At 40.9% G+C, this 21,754-nt stretch overlaps 1 protein-coding gene across 1 annotated transcript in view; it reads right to left on the reverse strand.

Moving 5' to 3' along the window:
• Window positions 1-21,754, reverse strand: part of RAPGEF3 (Rap guanine nucleotide exchange factor 3) — a 59,333-nt gene that overhangs the window by 32,534 nt on the left and 5,045 nt on the right. The window contains exons 3-5 of the mRNA XM_015817649.1: window positions 4,078-4,131; window positions 2,123-2,229; window positions 239-376 (exon numbers count right to left, since the gene is read on the reverse strand). Coding sequence (XP_015673135.1) covers window positions 239-376; window positions 2,123-2,229; window positions 4,078-4,131 — 299 coding nt within the window. The remainder of the gene's footprint in view (window positions 1-238; window positions 377-2,122; window positions 2,230-4,077; window positions 4,132-21,754) is intronic.

Raw genomic sequence — 21,754 nt, forward strand, 5'->3', positions numbered from 1 at the left:
ATTTATTTATTACACTAGGAATTGTATTGAGGCTAAGGGGCATAAACAAAAGTTTTTTTAAAATCAGAAATACTGATTAAAAGTAAACCCTGGGCATGAAGGGTGAGTATACTACATTCCCAACAAATATCATTAGATTGTTTTAAAAAAATCATTGAGAGAACCAAAGAATAGAACTTTAGCTAAAAACAATGCAGATAACAGTATTTTGCAAACTGCTGCCGTATTTTTTTCTCACACAGATTGACCCTTACCATGAGCTAGTACTCCTTCATCCATCAACACTTGACAAAGCCCAAGGGCCTGGCTGCGGGTCTGCACTGAAAGTCCTGCACTAAGGAGTGCATCTACCAATTCCTTCCCAGAACAACACTGCCTGAAAGAAACACAAAACAACTGTGATTTCCAAGTGCTTTTGAGATCAAGATAACTAAGAGGGCGTGCTTCAAATTCCAGGTGGTATTGTTCTCTGATAAAGCTTCAGGTCAATGTTTCTCACATTTTCTGCAATCATGGACCCCTAAACAAATGTTTGGAAAATGTAGGGATCGCCTTATTAAAGAAATCTTGCTCTCTGAGCACGGGAGTTCTTTGGAGCTGAGTTGTACTTGTGTTTGTACATAGCTTCATATCCCTCCATTTTAAAGAGATCGACATGGTTTGTTACTGATGCTACTGTCTCCTTTCATCCATTGTTGAGGACGGAAAACAGGTGTGTTACTGAAACTTCCTGGTTAGGTTCCATAGAAGAATTCCAGACATCATTTGACTGAGAAATTTGCTCCCATAAGTTGTCAAAAGCTGTAGTTTGTGACCTCCCAGATCAGAGGCAGCATGCTGGGGAGTGACAGAAGAAGAAGACTTCTTGCATTAAGCCATAGGTTTCCTAGAAGTATCCATTATGGAACAAGTATCTTATAATTAGAAAGATTTGGCTTTACCAGGAATGGAAGTATAAAACATAGTGTGTCACTTTATTTCAGGATTTCTCAACCTTGAGATTTTTAAGATGCATGGACTTCAACTCCCAGAATTCTGCAGGCAGCACCTTACCTCACATTCCCAAAAAGTCCAACAAGTTAGATATCTTGAAAACGTAAAATTCTAATTTCATTTCATCTCTAATCAAGGAAACTCTAATCCAGAGGTCCCCAACCTTTGGGGCACCAGGGACCGGTTCCATGGAGAAAGTTTTTTCCATGGACCGGAAAGTGTGTGGTTTTGTGTGCTGCCTGCATCCCATAGACTGGTTGCTGGCATGCTGTGGCCCGGTACTGGTCCACAGGGACCCCTGCTCCAATCAATGGAATTGAAATCATTCAGGGTTCGTTACCTGACATCCACATGAGATCAGAGAGCAGGTAATATAAAAGCACTTAATAATAATAATAATAATAGTAAAATTGGAAGGAACCTTGAAGGTCATCTAGTCCAACCCCCTTTCATACATACATATCCATATGATAACGCAAATCTATATGTACAGGTAAAAATGAATGCAAATAAATGCACTGTCAGCTAGACTATATATATATGTAGGTCTTTAGTTATTCGGGTTTTCTCCCGCATAGAATTAGAAGTTTCTTGGCGACGTTTCGACGAAGTCACATTCGTCATCTTCAGGCTGGTGTCTTCAGCTTCGTGCTTCTAAGAGTGGTGTGTGATCGCAGCTGTTTCTTCCTTTTAACTGCCAGTGGGGTTGGAGCTGATTGGGTGGGAGCTTGGCCCCCACCCAAACAGATTGGGTGGGAGCTTGGCCCCCACCCAAACAGAACACTCCCCCAGCCAATCAGAGCACAGCCAAACAACAATTATTGTATGAGATTCTGCAAGGTTTTTCTTCTGGAACAGTTAATTCAATGGAAACAATACTGTCACAAGGAAAGAGTTCTAGACTTGTGCAAATCTACACTCAGAAGCCTCATTATTCTCATGTAGCACATCCCTGGATGTTTTATTTGTGACGGCACTCATAATACTTTAGGGGAAATGGCAATGTCATCTACCTGTACCTATTCCCCCCTCCCCCTCTACCTTGGGGGAGGGGGGAACAGAAGCTCACAAATAGCAAAGTGCCAGTTGCTTTTAATTCCTTGGCCCAGGGGCCCACGTTCACATGTACCTGTGAAGCCGGAGGTGATGCTTATGATCACGTATTAAATCTGGATGCATGATTACTAGGTGTGCGCAGAGGAGCCTTCCTGCCCGCTGAATTTTGTTGGAGGAAGCCTGCAAAATAAAATGTAAAAGAGGCTACTGCACTTGATCTCATCAACTTCCAGATACTCACCGTCAGTGAATATTAATTTGGGCACGGGGTGGGGGGGAAGAGGACAGAGCTGCTGGCCTTGTTTTAAGAAGTTATCTCTAGCCAAAGCATTAGCAGAAACAATTGCACTATATAGAACATATAGAACAGCAATCTTTATACCAGTAAAAATATTTTTTTTAAAAAAATGAGAAAAGCAACCTTAAGCTCTAGAACTCTATTCCCACAATGGAGATGGCCTATCTACATATCATCTTCCCATTCACATCACCCAATAAATGGTATTACAACTCACACTGCTGTTGCTTCACATGGTGTTTCATAACCATTATGCTTTGCAGCCATTGATATAGGTCAGGGGTAGGCCACCTTGGCTCTTTTATGACTCGTGGACTTCAACTCCCAGAATTCCTGAGCCAGCCATGCTGAGGGGAAAGGGAGAGGTTTCCAAGCTGAGCCATGCTGACTCAGGAATTCTGGGAGTTGAAATCCACGAGTCATAAAAGAGCCAAGGTGGCCTACCCCTGATATAGTGGTCCTTGGCTTGCCACCATTTGTGTAATTATGGTTCAAAGTTACAATAGCCTTGGAAAAAGTGACTTATGACCTGTACTCACATTTGCAACCATTACAACACTCTCACAGTAAGTGATTGCAATTTGGGTGCTTGGCTATTAGCTTGCATTAATGACTAATTGGCAATTTCTGGCAAAAAGTGGCAAAAATACCCATTGGGGAAGCTGGATTTGCTTAATGATCATGTGGTTCACTTAATGACTGCAGTGATTTGCTTAATAATTCCCATAAAAATTGTTGTAAACTTTGGTATGACTCAACTTATAACTACAACAACTTATGACAGAAATTTCAATCACTATTGTGGTCCTAAGCCAAGGACTATCTGTAGTCCCATATCTGGTGTCTTACGGATTCATTTATAAGTAACTATAGAAGTATGTGGGTGATAAAATAGTTTTAAAACTAGATTGCTTTAAAAAGATAATTCCTATAAAAACATATATTTTTTAAACTGATCCGACTGCAAATGCATTTATTGGCATCTCCTGAAAAACTACTTAGAGTTGTAAACAAATACATTTGAGCTCTGATTATTATTATTTTTTTAAAAAACTCTGATGTAAGATTTAAGCAGGTTTTCAGGAGATGCAAACAGATGGTATGTGGGTGTTCCCATGTTTTGAAATGCCTGTTCTGAATTTGAATCCAAAAAACGTGCAGCCTGAATTAACATAATCTTGTATGTTCACAACAAAAACACCAATCAAAAATTAACAACTAGGCTCCCTAAATATAAATGTTACATTCTTGTGGTCAATAGAATCAGTAAGGAACATGAGACGCCTCCAGCTCCTATAGTATGAATAAATACCTTTATTAATAAGCATCTGAAAGTTGAATACTTTCCTGTGATCATAGTGCTCTATAAGCGCCAACTTATCATAATAATTAGAATAGTTTACCTAGACTGCATATGTTGGCAGAAAGAATGGGTCAAACACAAAATTAGCAGATTCAAAGCAGAATACAGATCTGAACAAATTCCACTAGTAAATTCATTGCTGCCTGAGCTGGTTACTGTGTGCAGTGTTACAGTGAATCACAGAGGTCCATCTTCCCAAACTTGGAATCTTCTGGAGATGTTGGCAAGACAACTACCAAAACTGCCTGGAATGGACAACTTTTGTAGAGGATATCTACAAAATGGTGGTGCTAGACCGCAAGGAATGAGTGAGCTTTGTTATATTATAGCTGATGTTTTTTGTTTGCACACATGTCATGTTTATTACCTGTTTTAGGTTGTGCCCAGGCACCAGAGTTGATTCACTCTCTGGAAGAGGAGTCTAGAAACAAAAACCAAGACAAAAATCAAGGACATTTCCATAGTCATTTTACAAAGCCAGGAAGGAACTATCTCTTACATTTGTTAAGTCCAGGGTAACACAAATAGTATCCTCCATTCAAAGGAAATGACCAAGAAACCCAGGGTGAGATTTATTTTTGTTATGTTGTACTGTATATGTTAGTACACTTGCAAGTCTTATTTTAGAATCTAACCCTGGTTCATTTTTCACTATAGCTTTCTATCTATGGAGCATGTGTGCATAAATACAAGCACACACCAGTTTTAAAGAATCTCACAGCACTTTTGACCAGTTAGCTCTGGATCTCCAGAAAATTCAATTAGTTTCTACTATAACATGCAGTTTAAATGAATAACAAAACAGGAATCGTAAACCGTTTAAAGAAAATATTTCAATTTATGCCTTCTTTGGCTGCTTTAATGTGAATAAAATGAAACTGTGGCCAAATATGGCACTTTAAAAAAAGGAAGAAAGGAATATTCCAAAGACTGGCATTTACTGTAGAAATATCATTCTTTCTGCTTTTTCACAGTGAGCACATCGTCTTTCATGCCAAAGTAGCTGAAAATGAACATTTATCAACCTATCTGTCAACATAGATAGTTGTACCTAAATACGTGTGTAAGCCTGACTTTACAAGCAGATGGAATCAAAGGGAATGTAAAACAAAAATGTTTTTGAAAAGGAGGTGAGAAGTCATGTTTTAAAAAATCAGACAATCCCAGACCAAGGGAGTGTATATATTCTTTGCATTAAAGACAAACCATGAATAAATGCAAACCATTTTCTCATAGGAAATAGGCTTAATCTAGCCATCTATATGAAGTGAACAAAACAGGTAGGATTTTGCTCTTCCATGTTTTCCACAATTGAAAAACAAATAAAATACAGAATAAGAACGACAGTTGATTACTGATAGGGTAACATCACTTTAGCCAAGATAAATGGAAATATTTATATAGGCTGCTTTGGTATAATAGAATGTTTTTTTAAAACATGTAAACCCTTCCTCTCTAAAAAAAAAAAAAATCAGAACACTTTTATCAGTTTTTCTTGTTCCCTTCCTTCCACACCCTTTTCTACTAATTGTGACTCACACTGGTTTCCAACTCTGTGACTTGCCAAGGAAGAAGAACCTCAGTTCAGACTTTTCTGCAGCAGTTAAGCATATATTATTTTACTTAAGAAGGACGCAAGTCATTGTGAGAGAAAGTCTATGCCCCTCTCCCCAATTAACGTTTGCTGAGGAATGGAATTATATTATAGCCATACTCCTTGCAGACCCACAGTGTATGAGATAAATGGCTGAGTGGATACTCAATTGCTACAACAGCCTTTTCAAATGGCATGCTGGTGGGCAAATCAGACTGCATTCAGTTCTGGTTACATAAACTGGAAAAACTGTGTGCATGTTTTTGTAGTCCCTTCTTAAACTCACATACTTTGCCAATAACTCAGGGGTGGTGACTTGGTGACCCTGCAGATGTTGCTTAATGTCAGCTTTCAACAGCTCTAACTAGCATGACCCATTCTGAAAACATCTGGAAAGGTCTCAGCACACACTCTGCCAGAGAGAGGTTCCCTGAGGATGGGCTCCAGCATGAGTCCAAAAACTCAGAAGACTAAACCTCTGGTCCAGGTGACCAACCCAGATTGAATCCTGCAACATCTGGAAGGATACAGGCTCTCCAACCCTGACAAATAGTAACGGAAATGTGACAGTATCAGGATGTCGCCAACAAATGCTTATTGGGAGATAAGGGAGTGAAGGAAAGAACATTATTATATAATCATTCAGGATCACGTAATATACATTTGCTCAAGGTTATACTGTAGTGTTACATCTGTGTGTAGAAAATAAAACCACAAAGAAAATGCCATCCCTGTTTCAAGGATTTCCTGTGGACCCCAAGGATGTACAATCTGCTGTGGCTGAAAAATATTACTACTACAAAGATGTGAAAGCTTAATGTGTAGTTCCTGATGTGACCAATCCTTTCACACATCATTTGATGTAATATCACCCGTTTACAGATGCAACCTTTCCTTCAGCAATTAAACTTGCATCACAAAATGCCAAATTAAGCCCCATTTACTTTTAGATTCAAATCAATACATATTAAACACACACACACACACACACACACACACAGAGAGAGAGAGAGAGAGAGAGAGAGAGAGAGAGAGAGAGAGAGAGAGAGAGAGAGAGAGAGAGAGAGAGAGAGAGATTACTTCTTCAACAGGCCAGTCTTTTTACAGCAAAATAATGATGAAGTGACTAACTCAGACAGTGTTTTTTATGGACAGCAGAATGGGAAGGAATGGCATTTTGATGTGTGTTTTTTTCCTCTCAGCCCCCTCTTGGGCCAGCTGTGCATAAACAGAAGTAATTAAATGAAATAGCAAGCAGGCAGCAAACTACAAGAGTTACTCCTTTTGACACTTCAGCTAGCAGCAGAGTGGCTTGGCTGGAATGCACTGGAATGCTGAGTGCTATAACAAGAACCCACGAAAACATTTCAATAAACACAACTTGTGTTCCTCACATTCTTTTCAGTAGCTGCTTCAGATACTGATCAGCTTGCAACATGGACATGAAAGGCTAGCATTTTTCTGGCACAGATGGCCAGCTTATGTTCAAAACAGAAGAAGAAACCAGGAAAGAGAAAGGACAGTGGAAGTTCGGATTAACATCTGGCAAAACACAAAAGTGAAATCAGAGATAAGGCAAAACACAGTTACCGTGGAATAAAACGCATTGAACACAATGTGTAATAACTTATTTCAAAATAAAAATGCATAGGAAGGCACCGTATGATCTGAAGTTAAAGACAGCAAGCAGCAGCTGGGTTCCCATATCATACTATAAGATAGATAACCTTTATAGATAACCTTTATTGTCATTTTTACTGTGGGCACAACAGCACACATCAAAAATGAAATTTAGTTGCTTGCTCTCAAAAGTGTATACATGCATAACACATCTTTAAACATGCTATATACAACATATGTATAAACCTACACCCTTACATATAAATAACATATAAATATTAATCACTGTCCATCTTGAATACATAGCGGAAAAAGGAAGCTTTAGAGTTCACAAGGTTAACACTATATGGAACAAAACTGTGACTGAATCTGGATATTCTGCTTCAGATACCACGAAGCCTCCTCCCGGAAGGTAACAAGGAAAATGGGTCGTGAAGAGGATGTGTAGTGTCCCAGACAATCTTGCGGACCCTGCTCAAGCAATGCTTATATGCTACACTCTAGATGGATGGGAGGTAACTGTCAATAATCTTTTCTGTCATCCTCACCACTCTCTGCACTGCCTTCCTGTCTGAAGTGGTGATGCTTCCAAACCAGACTGTAATGATGTATGACAGGATGCTCTGTAGAAAGTGGTAAGACGCCTTTTATGTGAGCTCAGTCAGGGCATCTTCTTCAGCAAGCTATTATTAAACATTGTAGAGAAAGCAAAGTAGCAGATATGCTACTGTGGTACTTTGGAGCAGAAAGCACCTTGCCATACCCTGCTGATAACCACACTTAGCCAGATGATTTACTTAACAATGGCAGTGATTCACTTAACCACCATGGCAAAAAACAAAAAAAGTCATAAAATTGGCTATAACTCACATGTCTTGCTTAAGAACGGAAATTCTGGCCCCAACTGTGGTCAAATGTCAAGGACTCCCTGGATCTATCTATATAGTCCTATCCCAGTGCCTCAGTAAAAAAGCCAAGTCTCAATGGCTTTCAAAGGCTAAAAGGTTGGGAGGCCTGGTTGCATCTTCCTTCCAAGACCCATCACTAAAAACTGACACATTCTCTCTTCAGCCCCTCGCAGCCACCTCACAAGAAGCCATCGGCCTCCACTGTTGCTCCCTTCTGAAAACCAGAGCTTCGTCCTTTCCACCTTGGCACAGCAACATATCTTATTTTCCTTTAAGCTGGGGCGCCCGACTTTGGCAACTTTAAGACTTGTGGACTTCAATTCCCAGAATTCAACTTAACTTCAACTCCCATCCATCATGCTTTAAACCTAATCAGATTCAGTTCTCCCCTCTCTTTCTCCACTGAACTCCATCCGATCCAACACTACCCACTAGTAGAGATAGTCTTCACTTACCAATAGTAATTGGGACTGGGAACTCCATTGTCAAGCAAAGCCATCATAAGTTGAAAACCCATGTGACCACACTGCTTAGTGATGGCAGTCCTGGTCGCCATCATTAAGCGAGAACTGCACGGAGTCATTAAGCAAGGACCTCCCTGACCATCACTTCCAATTTTCTGCCAGCTTCCCTGTTGAGTAAAACCAGCAGGAAAGGTCCAAATTCGGATCACCTGGCCATGACATACTACATTACAATACCATAATTACAAACTGGACACCAAGCACCCAGGTCATAATCACGGGACTGCAAGGACACTGTGCCCGCTGTAAGTACAAGGTTCAGCTATAACTACCAATCAATCAGTGTCATGGTTAAGTTTGAATAATTGTTAAATACATTGTCATTAAATAAGGAACGTTGTGTGTCCACCCTTCAGCAGATTAAAATATATGAAGATTTATCAGATCAGAGAAAGGTAGTACTACAAAAGAGCTGACAAAGAAAAAGAATCAAATAAAGGGACTCCAAACTTCTAGCCTTTCAAAGGCCATCAAAACCTGTTTCTTTCCTCTGTAGATCTTTATTTTTACCACGTCTCTTTCATTATCCTTATTTCAAGTCACCCACATTCCTCAAACTACTCTCTATATACAGCGTCCTTTACCTGATGTCATCTTCATTGAGCTTTCTTACTATCTCTTCAGAGTGCATAATGATACAGCTGCAGCTTTACTCTGCAGCAATGTTATTTGTCCCTAAGTGGAATCAGCAGGGGGAAAAAAGTAATTTTCAAAGCCACAATCCCTAATCTTGGAAGACAACACAATTCATGAGGTAATATACATTTGTTTTGGCTCCTCTTGGTCGCTGGCCATTAGCTGCCACAATTGTTCTCTGTCTCCTATTGAGCATTGTGTCTTTTTCCCCCCCTCCATAAATGCTCAGAGCCTGTTTCTTTTGTGAGCATTTCAAAACTGTCTCTCAATTTCTTTGGTACAAAATTTCTTCTAATTGCATCTTGCTTTTAGTTGCTCTACTCATCCACTGAATTTGTCCCTTTGTCAGCTGTTTTGTACCATCTCTTTTCTTTGATGTGATAAAACTGCATATGTGCTGATCTGCTGAAGGGTGGCCACACTCAGCTCAAATTCTCTGACTTTTTCTTAATCAAGAACATTTCAGGTCAGGACTACAGATTTCTGTCTATTCATCTTTTGTTCCTTCAACACCATTAACAGAATTTTTTTATTTCTTGTAGTACAGATAGTACAGAGAGTCTCCCTTCTCAGACTCTCAATGTGCTAATACATACTACTCATTTAGAGGAAAAAGTTGTTAGGGACTCTATCGACAAACTCTTATTAATTCTTACTGTTCATTTGTTCACTGGAAATTGGTTACCTTATTCCATACAGGCAGTCCTCGACTTACAACAGTTCGTTTAGCGACCGTTCAAAGTTACAACAGCACTGAGAAAAGTGACTTATTACCAATTTTCACACTTACAATTGTTTGAGCATCCCTATGATCACGTGATCAAAATTCAGATGCTTGGCAATTGACTCATATTTATGACGGTTACAGTGTCCTGTAACTTTTTTCATATTTGCAGCTGACCACCCAACCTCTCAGGATGCTCTTGTTTTACCTTTCTTCCTTGTCTCTTCCTCCTGCTCAGTTCTGTTGATAAAATGTTGTCACAAAACATTTCGTAAACAATGTTATTTACAATTAGATGAAATGCTGTTTGCTCACCCTGTTCTCTTGCTCATTGCTACTTAATGCTGCACTGTTTTAATTTAGACTTCTTTTAAAACAACTTTCTTTTCCCTTGAGGATTTTAAGCAGCTTTGCCCCTTTTCACTCACATAGAAATATTCTTCTCAAAGTAGTGCTTGCTGTCACATGTACTGGCACATCATATGTAATCCATAAACACGTTCTTCAGAACCATTGTTTAATTAATATGCAAATACGCATAGTTTAAATAAATAAAGATGCTTATAAATAATCTGTTAAGGGCATTTAACTAAGTAAAAAAAAACCTGGGGGCATGCAACATACACAGGTTTAGACAACCCCCTCTTCTCCTGAAAGGATAATAATCACATAAATTACCTGATTCATATAGACTTCAGGAAAAATGTGTGAACTTCCCAGTGTTATCATCCACCCAAGACATACCATCTGAGAGGTTTTTACATGTTGGTGAAAATCATACAAGTGTCAGCATGAGGCCAAATTTGACTAATTTCAAAAAAGTTAAATGGAATCTCATCTGGCTTATACTATAGTGTATTTGGAGGGAAGGTCAACAGGAAGCAGAGGATTGTATGCTAACTTCAAAAGTATTATTTTTTTAAAGCCTACAAGAAATTCATGGGAAGCCACCTCCTAAACCATTGGCAAGAAAAAACTAAAGAGTTTGTGAAACCACAGGCTGAACCTAGCTTAAGAGAGACCTTCTTCTTATGCCACAAGAAATGATGCGGTACCACTGTTATGAAACATAGGTCAGTGAAAGAAAGCTGAAATAGTGTTGGGTTGTATACAAGATTTAATCAGCCCAGAAAAGGAATCGTAAGGGCTGACATGAATATACTTTGATTGAATGTGTTTGTTGATTAAATTTATATGCTGCCCTGCTCACTAGCAAGCGACTCTATCCTGTCTTCCAAAACTCTCCTTGAAGCAAGAAAGATTTGGCTTTCTCTTTGTTGCAGGGGGTCAGACTAGAAGGCCTCCAGGTCCCTTCCAGCTCTGTTATTGTGTTAATGATAGCAAGAGAGTCAAGCAGAGGTGATACAACAGAAGATGGGCTGTTCTAAATCACCCCAAGGCAGATTTAGGAAGTCCATTCAGCCCTATTTGCATCTACTATCTCCTCAAGGGTGATGGAAAATTCTCTTATTTTTATTTCTTGCTTCTTAATCTGAGCCAAACATCGAACATGAGTCTCGGCCCTGAGAATGCCAGCCCAGCCCTTGACGTAAAGGCCCCCTTTGTCCCTTTCTTTCTTGATCTTGGAGATTTCAGGAAGCGATAGGCCACCACTAATGTGGTTTTTTTTAGGATTCTAAGAAATGTCCTCCCAGGAGAACACTTTCTCCCTTCCCTCCCAAGGTGTCCTGCCAGCTCGTCAGGGCTGCTCATTTACCTCACTGGGGAGTACAAACAGCACCCGCCTCTTAACCTGTTTACATGACAAACATCACAAGGGCTGCCAGCTGCTGTGGAGTGAGCAACAGTGCCTCCAGCCTGGGCTGGGCTCCAAGCAGAAGCGGCAACTCACAGGCAACTGTCTGCTGGCTGAGGCCAACCTGGCATGCCCCAGTTCTGCACAGGCCTCTTCATGTCTTCTTTCCCTTTGCCAATAAGCCAAAACGGGACATGTTTATGCCCATAAGCCATGCAGGGAGGGGGGGGGAAACCAAAACCAGTAGGTTGGTCACTGTGCCTTTTCGTTTACCTTGACTGATCAGACATTGCAAGAGAACAGCCAAGTTAGTTTATGGTGATTAAAAAAAAATGAGGAGCCTGGTAGACCTTCTCGTGAGCTGCAATTCCACCGGGTGCAACTGATGAAGTGAGCAGCAGTTCACCAATGTTTATGCCTTTTAATAACATTTGCTAGTCAGAAAATGCTAGCTGGCACCTTCTGATTTCTTGACTGATCAAGTGTCACTGCCTTAAGGGACGTTGCAAGGAATGCAAAGAACAGGGGGGGAAATGGACGCCACTTTATCCCTTCCTGTAGCCAGGGATCTCTCCCTCCACTATGCCGTAAGTGCAAGCCTGCTTTTAAGCAACCCAAGACTGGGAGGACAGAAAGGTGGGGGAAGGATCTCATTCTTTTGAAATCACTCAAGCATTAGAATCATGGATCAAACATTATATTAATCACGCAAACTACTGGTTCCCTTTTCTTTTTTATTTCTCACCTAGGATGAGTGCAGAAAAACTCACCCAAAGAAATGAGGGATAAATCCTATCATCTACTCTGTGGGTCAGGCTTAAAGGAAAGGAAAGGCCGTTCCAAGAAAGACAGCCATTCCCATCATTGCTGCAAGCCTTGGTTTAGAAAGAAAATCTGCCTCGTCTGCAATCTCTCGGTGCAGTTACATCAGCTGAGAAGGGCATGGCTGGATGGCATTTGTACCAAGGGCCAGGTGCCACCTTCTGTACTCAAAGATAATACTGAAAATGTAAGTGATTTTCCATTTGACACCAGTCAGTCTAGCTGCCAGTTGAAGTCCGGAAGGTCCTAAATTTCCAGTAGATTATCTCCTTCAAGGACAGGTAAATGTACAATGGGCATGCTGATATTAAAACACAGAGGGCAATATCTGGGCTGCAGGAGAAGCCAGCTCCTGGTTAAAGTGGATCTAATTCTCCTTCTATCACAAATAAGGGGGGATTTGCTAGAACAGTGATGGCGAACCTTTTAGAGACCGAGTGCCCAAACTGCAACCCAAAACCCACTTATGCATCGTCGGGTGCCGGGTGGGTGTGGCCATTGGGTGGGTGTGGCCCATTGGATGGGTGTGGCTGCGGTGGTAACAGCAGACTGGGTGGGACTAAAAAGTTCAATCAATCAATTCCAACTTTGCAAGATCTTTTTTTTTTCCCGCGAGAAGTTGAAATTGACTGATTGATTGAACTTTTTTGTACACGGCGGCAGACGCCTAAAGCAAAATGGTTTTATAAAACCCAGCTGAATGCCTAGGACTGGGGCGACGGTGCACGTGCCCACAGAGAGGGCTCTGAGTGCCACCTCTGGCACCCGTGCCATAGGTTTGCCACCACTGTGCTAGAAGATGGACTAGGTATCTGGCTTATTCTTGCCTGAGATTTCAACCAACCAGCTCTACATTTAATATACCATAATGGGATTCATTTGCTTTTGGCTTAGTCTACTGAATAACCCTGCCACTGTGATTTCTAAACCATTGCATGAATCATAGCTAAATCACAATTAAACATATCTTGCTCAGCACTGTCAGCTAGACTATAAGTTAGTAGTTGTGGGAAGAATCCAGAGAGAGACATATTTTGGGAAATATTAAAAAGGCAGAATATATGTCCCCAAAGGATTTTAAAGGCAGAAACCTCCCCTCAGTTCTTCTTTCTCAGTCTGGTTTCAATCATTGGCAATTCCTGAGCATATTGGGTTGGATTTTCTGTATGTTTTCTTCTCTCTCTCTCTCTCTCTCTCTCTCTCTCTCTCTCTCTCTCTCTCTCTCTTAAAAAAAGGTTATTCTTTCACTACTGCAAATTGTTGGACTTCTTTGGAACATGTCATTTTTTGTCTAATGTTTCTTAGTGGCACCATTTTTGTTCCAGTTTGATGTCCCTACCCACCTGTCTGTAGCCATTACAAAATGATATAACTTTTAATGACCAAGTCATGAAACACTATGTGCTGGATACTGTTTAACCATGACCTCTCATTGGTTCATTAAATTGGTCATCAAATTCTCTTATCACATAGACCAAAAAAAGCTCTTTCTGGGCTAGATTAGCAACCCCTCCAAATATATCAAATTTACCCTTTCAGCTGCTGATCCTTAGAATTAATAATGTATTGACCAAATAGATGTTTTAATCCAGCTAGGTTTCCTGGTAATATAAACTAGCTGCTCTTTGATTAAAAGCGTACTTAACTAAAAATTGGCATTCCCAAATTCAAAATGAAAAATAGAAATAAACAGAAGAAAAAAGGTTGAATTCTGCTAGATGAATTAAACCACTTCTACTAATCACATTTGGAAAATAAACCAAACACACAGAACATCTTATTGCAGTTCTCTTTGGGCAAGTGTGCTATAGAACTGTCTCTCATCCTGAGATAGCCAGTTTCCTATTCAAACTATATCTGTATCACATTCAGTGAAAGCAGGGTCCACTGTCACTTAATCAATAAGAAGTGGGGGGGGGTGGACTAAGGGGTTTTTTTATACCCAAATACATACACCAGGCTAGAAACCAGGAGACCATGAGTTCTAGTCCCGCTTTAGGCACAAAATAAGCTGGATGACCTTGGGCTAGTCATCTCAGCCCTAGGAAGCAGGCAATGGTAACTATTTCCAAATTACCTTGCCAAGAAAACTACAGCGACCTGTCCAGGCAGAAATCAAAAACTAACTCAAAGGTCGCACACACCCACACACTGATGCAGATGTACCCGCACACATACGCATATACACAAAAGGTATAACAAAAGCCAGGAGCCATAAATAATTTGTTATAAAAATGACATTAAAGGATTTTTTTTTCTAAATAGGTCCCTACTTGTTTGAGACATAACCTTTGAACATTCCTAAACACAGGACTAAGTAAGATTTTCTCTGAAAAAGAAGAAATAACTAATGAAACATATTGGGACTGACTTTTGGTACACTTTGTGCATGTGCATATGTGTCTGTATGTGTATACATGTACATACCCCTGGCTATTTAAGCCAAATAAACCTAGAAGTGCTTCCCTCTTATCTTGTTCCCTACTTATATATTTATTTTACTTAGTTTCATCTCCTACTTTTTTTTTCTTCCTGGAAATGGAAATCCACGTTTCCTTCTCCCAAACTTAGCTACACAACCACACTCTGGCTATGTCTTTGAGAATTACTGGCCCAAGGTCACCTAACCAATTTCGTAACAGAATGGAAACCTGAAGCCAAGTATCCCTAAATGTCATCCAACACCTTAGTCACCACAGCACACCGTTAAGCAACATTTCACTTCTGCAAAACTCACCCTGTCCCTTCACTGGAGAGGTTTTATTTTAATCACACATGAGGAAGGATCATCTTAATAACTGCAGTCTTCTGGGCAGAGTGAGGAGTCTAATATGACAGTACTTAAGGATACTTGGCTCCAGAAGAGCCACAATCAAACAAACGGGAGAATAAGGAAAATACATTGCTCAAATAAACATGGATAATGAATAGCTATTGCAGCAGATCTGTCAAACATATCCTCCTGACGAGGGGATACTTTCCAATGCAGTTCTAGCAGCAGACCATAAAGAGAACATTGCTGTTGAGCATAACTTAGTCCCAAAGAGATCAAACTAACGTGTTCCATATAAACATTGAATGAAAAATAAATACGCATAGGGTTCCTTCCCTTGTTTCCTTCCTTACCTTAACATCGGGCAACTGAACAAATTCTGACTGACCCATCGCAGCTGCAAATGTTGGCTTTTAAAAAAAAAAAAAAAAAAAAGTTGCAGGATCTGAAACTTTGGAAGCTGGAGTTATATTTTTTGCTGCCACGTTGTGAAAAGGCCGCATTTCATTTGGGCAACAGGTGAAAGATGTCCAGGTGTTGGTGGTGGGACTTGGCCCGAAGGGGACCAGTCTGTCCTGTTTTGTGGCAGAAGAGGTTGGAAACCGAACTCCAGGTCGTTGACTGATTCAGCACTGTTCTCAAGAGGTAGAGAGATACACTTTTTGTTACCAAGCAGATTAGTAAGAATCGCTATGCACAGACTTGTAGCCAAATCTGGCTTGCTACCAAGTCAGAAATACACAAGGATCAAGCTGTCCTTGCCTTTTGGCATTTGTTCTGCCAACAGCAGATAATACCTCACCTCTAAGAACTTCACTGCTTTCTCTGTTTACCTTCTGGCCCCACACCTAGCCCTGAAAAGAGAATCTATAACTCAATAGGAAGACAATAATTCAATAATTAGCATCTCTAGTTAAAAGATCTCAGCTAACAAAAGTAGGAGTCCAAGGAGACAACATTAACTTAGTTGGGCTAAAGAGCTGACACGCTATAAAATGCAGTAAGGAAACCAGGCCTTCTGATTATTGCTACACAGGTAGATCCTCAACTTACAACAATTCATTTAGTGACTGTTCAAAGTTATGATGGCACTAAAAAAAGTGACTTATGACCATTTTTTACACTTATGACCGTTGCAGCATCCCCATGGTCATGTGGTCAAAAATCAGATGCTTGGCAATTGACTCACATTTATGATGATTGCAGTATCCCAGAGGGTCATGTGATCACCTCTTGCGACCTTCTGACCTTCAAAGTCAATGGGGAAGCCAGATTACAACTGTGTCAAGAAAGGTCGTAAAATGGCGGAAAACTCAGTTAACAAATGGCTCATTTAGCAACAGAAATTTGGGGCCATAAGTTATGGTCATAAGTCGAGGACTACCTATACCAAAATTCTCAGCCTATATGGTTGATTTGTTCCTGTTGCTTCCATTTTAACATCTAGACTCTCCCTATCTTGGAAACCACCACGCTGAACTTCCACATCTGCTCCCCCCTTTCAAGTGGACTGTTCAGATGTTGGAAAAGGATCGCAGTTCAGCCAATATTCATGAAAGGAGTCAGAAGTTCATGAGAGCCAAAGGCATAATTTTCAGCACATGGTATCATTTGTATAGCACTTTGGGGCTGCACTATTAAAAAACAACAGCACCACAAAGAATGAGGTTGCTGTAAAAGGTACAGGTATCATTGGGATAACTCCTTCTTCAGTAGATGCCACCTCTAACAGCTGACATTACAAGAGGTGAAATAGCAATAGCAATTAGACATATATACTGTCCATACTGCTTTACAGCATTCTCTGGATGGTTTACAATGAAGAAGCATTATTTGCATATTGCCCCCCAACAATCTGGGTCCTCATTTTACCGACCTCGGAAGGATGGAAGGCTGAGTCAGCCTTGAGCCCCATCAGGATTGAACTCCTGGCTGTGGGCAGAGTTAGCCTTCAATATCGCATTCTAACTACTGAACTACCAGGGTTCAGGGCACACCAGATATTCTGGATGCAGATGCTGAGGATTTTAACTGACTTTTTTCCCGCTTCAGTTTATATATGTACTGTATTAGCTAAAAGCACTTTCCCATTTAATGTCTGGTATTCTTATTTACTTAGGGGCTCTAGGATGGACTTATCCATTAGGCCCAGGGCATAAAGGCCCATGAAAATCTTTTTTCCCCTAAATCAGAGAGAATAAAAATTAAATAAAAGTTGCTTTTGATTTCTAAAATATACATATTTTTCTATTTTCTCCCATACTTTTCATCTTTTTTTCTCTTTTCTAACTTTACTTTAAATATGTTTTCACATTTATCTTTTACTATGTAAAAATCTTCAATAAAAATATCTTAAAATATGAAGACAACATACATACAAGTCCAATTAAAAACTCGTTCATACATTACATGCTACCAAGAAAATACTGAAAATCCTGTGCGATTTAATACGAATATGCTCAGCTCTCCACATCCCCATTTTTCTTACTGTCAGCATGCAGTCAAAAGACATTGTATAGCTGCTTTATATTTCTATTTATAAAGTGACTGCCTGCAGCCCCTGTGATGAGCAGGTCCCTCTGGCTCCCTCAAGCGAAGATCCTTCAGCCCTTCCCCAACTATCTCTTCTACATCTTGCCATTTTCCTAGAGAGATTCTCTGTAGATCGATTGATTAACAATATTGCTAATCTATTCCAATCCTAATGCATTTTGGGCATCAGCTATCAGAGAGAATTAAAAATTGCATTAGGAATATAATCAATACAACTATATACAGTCAATTTCCTATGATATCCTACCATGGTGCCCACAACCAGCTCAGAGTAAAGCCCCAATGAAATAAGACCAGCTTCCCTACAAAATACAAGAAGGAGTAGTGCCACAAAGTAACCCCGGGTGATGAGAGGTCAACAATGTGGGGACTACTATGTCATTTACTCATAGCACTATGAGTAAATGACAGCTATGTCATTTACTCTTTATACACTATGTAAGGAGGAAAACATGCCCTCTCTTCAAATCAGACAGAGTGATTCAATTCTACCAAGGCTTTACTGTGTATCCTGGTGTTATAGTATAGCATAACCAACCTTTGAATTGGGTCCAGTGCTAACCAATGCATCAACATAAAAAAGATTATCAATCTATACTAAGGGGATTGTCAGTCAACAACCAGCTCTTCTAGCTGCTATGTTTTGTACCAATTGCTTCTACTGTGTTTTCTCCAAAGGCAGCTCCATACATATAGCATATTACAATAGTCCAGCTGTGAGATTATCAAGATGTAATTACCATGGTGGTATACCAGGACTGAGGTGGCACAGTGGTTAGAATGCAGTATTGCAGGCTAACTCACTGCTCACTGCCTGGAGTGCGATTCTGACCGGCTCAAGGTTGACTCAGCCGTCCATCTTCCTGAGGTAGATAAAATGAGGATCCACATTATTGGGGACAATATTCTGACTCTATAAACCACTTAGAAATGGCTGTAAAGCATCAGAAGTTGGGCCAAGCCCCCCAGCCAGAATTCCTACCTGCTGCTTCATTGGGAACTGAGAGTCCAGGAGGAGCCCCAAATCAGAGACTTTGATCCTATCCAGAATAACCCTCAAAAACAATATTATAGAGTTCCTCAGTTCTCAGGGACTGTGGATAGGCCACTTTAAAAGCAAACCATCATGTGAAGGCAAATAGCAACTCTGGCTTGGTAGGACTTACTCTAAGCTTGTTTCATTTCATCCAAGTCTAGGTACCTTCAGAATTTCCATGGCATCTTTGACACGTACAGACCCTGAGGCAGCAGCGTAAAGCTAGATGTTATCGGTATATTGGCGACCTCTAACCTTACTCCTTAAATGACAGGTGATTTCTCTAAAATCTTTCATGAAAATGTAAAATAACATAAAGGAGCGTTCCAACTGCTGCAGAGACCCAAAGGCTTGGGTCTTTCTCCACTATTAACACTAACTACGATTGCCAACACAGATAGGAGCAGAATAAAATCATACTCCCACTCCCAGCCCATATAGACAGTCCAGAAAGATGCCACAATCAGTGGTACAGTACTGAATGCCACTTATAGTTCTAATACTCTCCCCTGCCCCCATCTAAGCCCTGACAAAGTCACTGATGAAAGCAAGCTGTAAAGTAACTGTCCCATGACTGGGCCAGAAACCTGAAAATGTTTCAGATACTTATTTCCTGCACAATCTTCCAAGCAAGGTTCCCCAGCAATTTCTTAATAACTTTTCCTGAAAAGGGGAGGTTGAATACTGGGCAAAAGAAGGTCAAATCTAAGGAAGGGGTTTTTTTTTCAACAGAACATACCACCCACCCACTTCAAGGCAGGTAGCATTATATCCACAAAGAAGTGTTGATTATTTCCTGGATCTAGCCATTCTGCCCTGTTAAGCTGCCCCCAGGAGCCAGAAAACACACGGATCAAGTTCCCAGTTGGTAATCCTGAACTATAGAGAAGCTCAGCTGTTTCTTCAGGCTCCACTCTCTGCAGAATCCCAGATTACTACATGTTCATCTCACCACCACAAGGCATCCAGGGTGAATATGGGGAATTACGCCTGCAAATAAACCTACAAAATCATCGGATGTGGTTGCAGGTGCTTTGACCTGCCCATCTTTCCCTAGCAGAGTCCAGGATACTCTGAATATGGCCCTCAGGTAAGAATCTGCAGATAAAATATGTGCAGGGAATAACTGATGCTTTGCCATTGGTTTGCTTGAATATGGATCATATACATTTCTTGAATCATCCCACCAGTTTACTATGGAATTATCCAGGGCTTTTTTTCTCATAGAACGCCCAGAATGGAGTTCCGGCACCTTTTTTGGATGGAACCTTGTAGGGTAGGCAAGGCGGGTTGTATGACGTGTGTGAGTTCCGGCACCTTTTTTTTTTAACAAAAAAGCACTGGAATTATCTCCTTGGTTCCGTTCCTGACTGCTATCTGTTTTTTTCCTTCCCATCAGAAGGAAAGCATATAGATCCCTCAAGAGACTGTCCAATATGGTTCTCCTGTTCCAAGTGTTACTTATAACTCAGCTCATTCCTTCTCTACTTTCACAGCAGTCCTGAGACAAACACCACTTTTATTCCCCTCTGCCATCTAAAAATAAATCCTCTCAAAATAACAAACCAAATAGGGCTCTGCCCACCCTCCCTCATATTGTCAGCAGGAACTCAATGGACTCTTTCATCAAGAACGTTCCCTGCATATAGAAAATTAGACTGCAGTTACAAAGATCCCACTCTAGCATTTTTCCTGTCATACTAGTTTCCTGCAGGTACCATATTTAGATATTTCTATATAGGGGAATATTTTTTGTTATATTTATAATATACCTTTTGTTGAGGAACACAAGCCTCCTATTTCCAGCCTCCTCATTTGTGCAAAGAAGGAAAGGTGGCACAATTGGTCTGGAGGAGGAATACAGAAATCCAGATTCAAGGATAAAACGGGATTCAGAGAGTTTTGCTTGGGATTGTGCATGAGGCAGACATGCAAGCTCAGGAAATGAAGCAGCTATTTAAAGTCTTCCTGATCAGCGCTACACTGTTTCCCTGCATGCTCCAGACCACATTTTGTCCTTTCAATCTGGATCCCTAACTTGTCCTAATAACCATGTGGAGTTTCACAACATCTGGGCTACTTCCTCTCTTTACATCTTGAGTGTAGTGCACAAATCATGAATCTTGAACTTGAGAAACTGGTATCGGGATGCCTCTTTGCCATCTCTTTAATTCTAAGAGATCATTCAGTGGGGAGGATGAGAAACATATCATAGAGAAGATTTATAAAAATGTATCATAATGTGGTTTTTAAAAAAGAGTTTGTCTTCACTGCAGTAGATCAGAGCTTTTCAACCAGTGGTACGGGTACCACCTGTGGTACATTGGCACCTGGCAGGTGGTACGTGAGCATCCTAGAAAAGTGGTACCGGGGGAGGGGAATGAGCTGAACCGGTGGCAGCACTGCACAAGCCTGAGCGAGAGATGGCTGGAGCTGCAGGGCTGTCAGGGCTCAGTGGAAGCGCCAGGATCAGTACCGCTTTCCAGCTGATTGGCATTTCTTTGGGACTGTCAGGGCTCAGTGGAAGCGCCAGGATCAGCGCTTCTTCAGGACTGTCAGGACTCAGTGGAAGCACCAGGATCAGTGCCAGGCTCCAGCTGGAGCTCAGCGCTGATCCTGGCGCTTCTGCTGAGCCCAGAAGAAGCGCCGATCAGCTGGAATGTTGCAGCATCTCCAGGGTCTTGTGATTTACATTCAGATGCTTGGCCACTGATTCATATTTATGACGGTCACAGTGTCCCAGGGTCATGTGAAGTGACCAAAACCTGCTGCAACTACCCAGCAGATGGGGGGAATAAAAATCAAATGCCCCCCCACCCCACCCCCGCTGCCAATCCTCAACAGAAACGCTCACAACAATGAAAACCTCGGACAGGAGGAAGAGCGCCGCCGGGCAGGCAGGCAGGTGTCTTGCTCGGCTGTGGCTTGGGGGGCACTTTTTTCAGTGCCATTGTAACTTCAAACAGTCATTAAGCGAACTGTTGTAAGTCGAGGACTACCTGTACTTTATCGCTTTTTTCCTTTTTTTTTTTTTTTGATTATCAAGTTTTTGACACCTTGCTAGGCGACTGGTGGTACTCGGATATTGCTATATCCTA

Source organism: Protobothrops mucrosquamatus, unplaced genomic scaffold (genome assembly GCF_001527695.2).
Source record: "Protobothrops mucrosquamatus isolate PMUCROS unplaced genomic scaffold, P.Mucros_1.0 scaffold616, whole genome shotgun sequence".
Classification (NCBI taxonomy): domain Eukaryota; kingdom Metazoa; phylum Chordata; class Lepidosauria; order Squamata; family Viperidae; genus Protobothrops; species Protobothrops mucrosquamatus.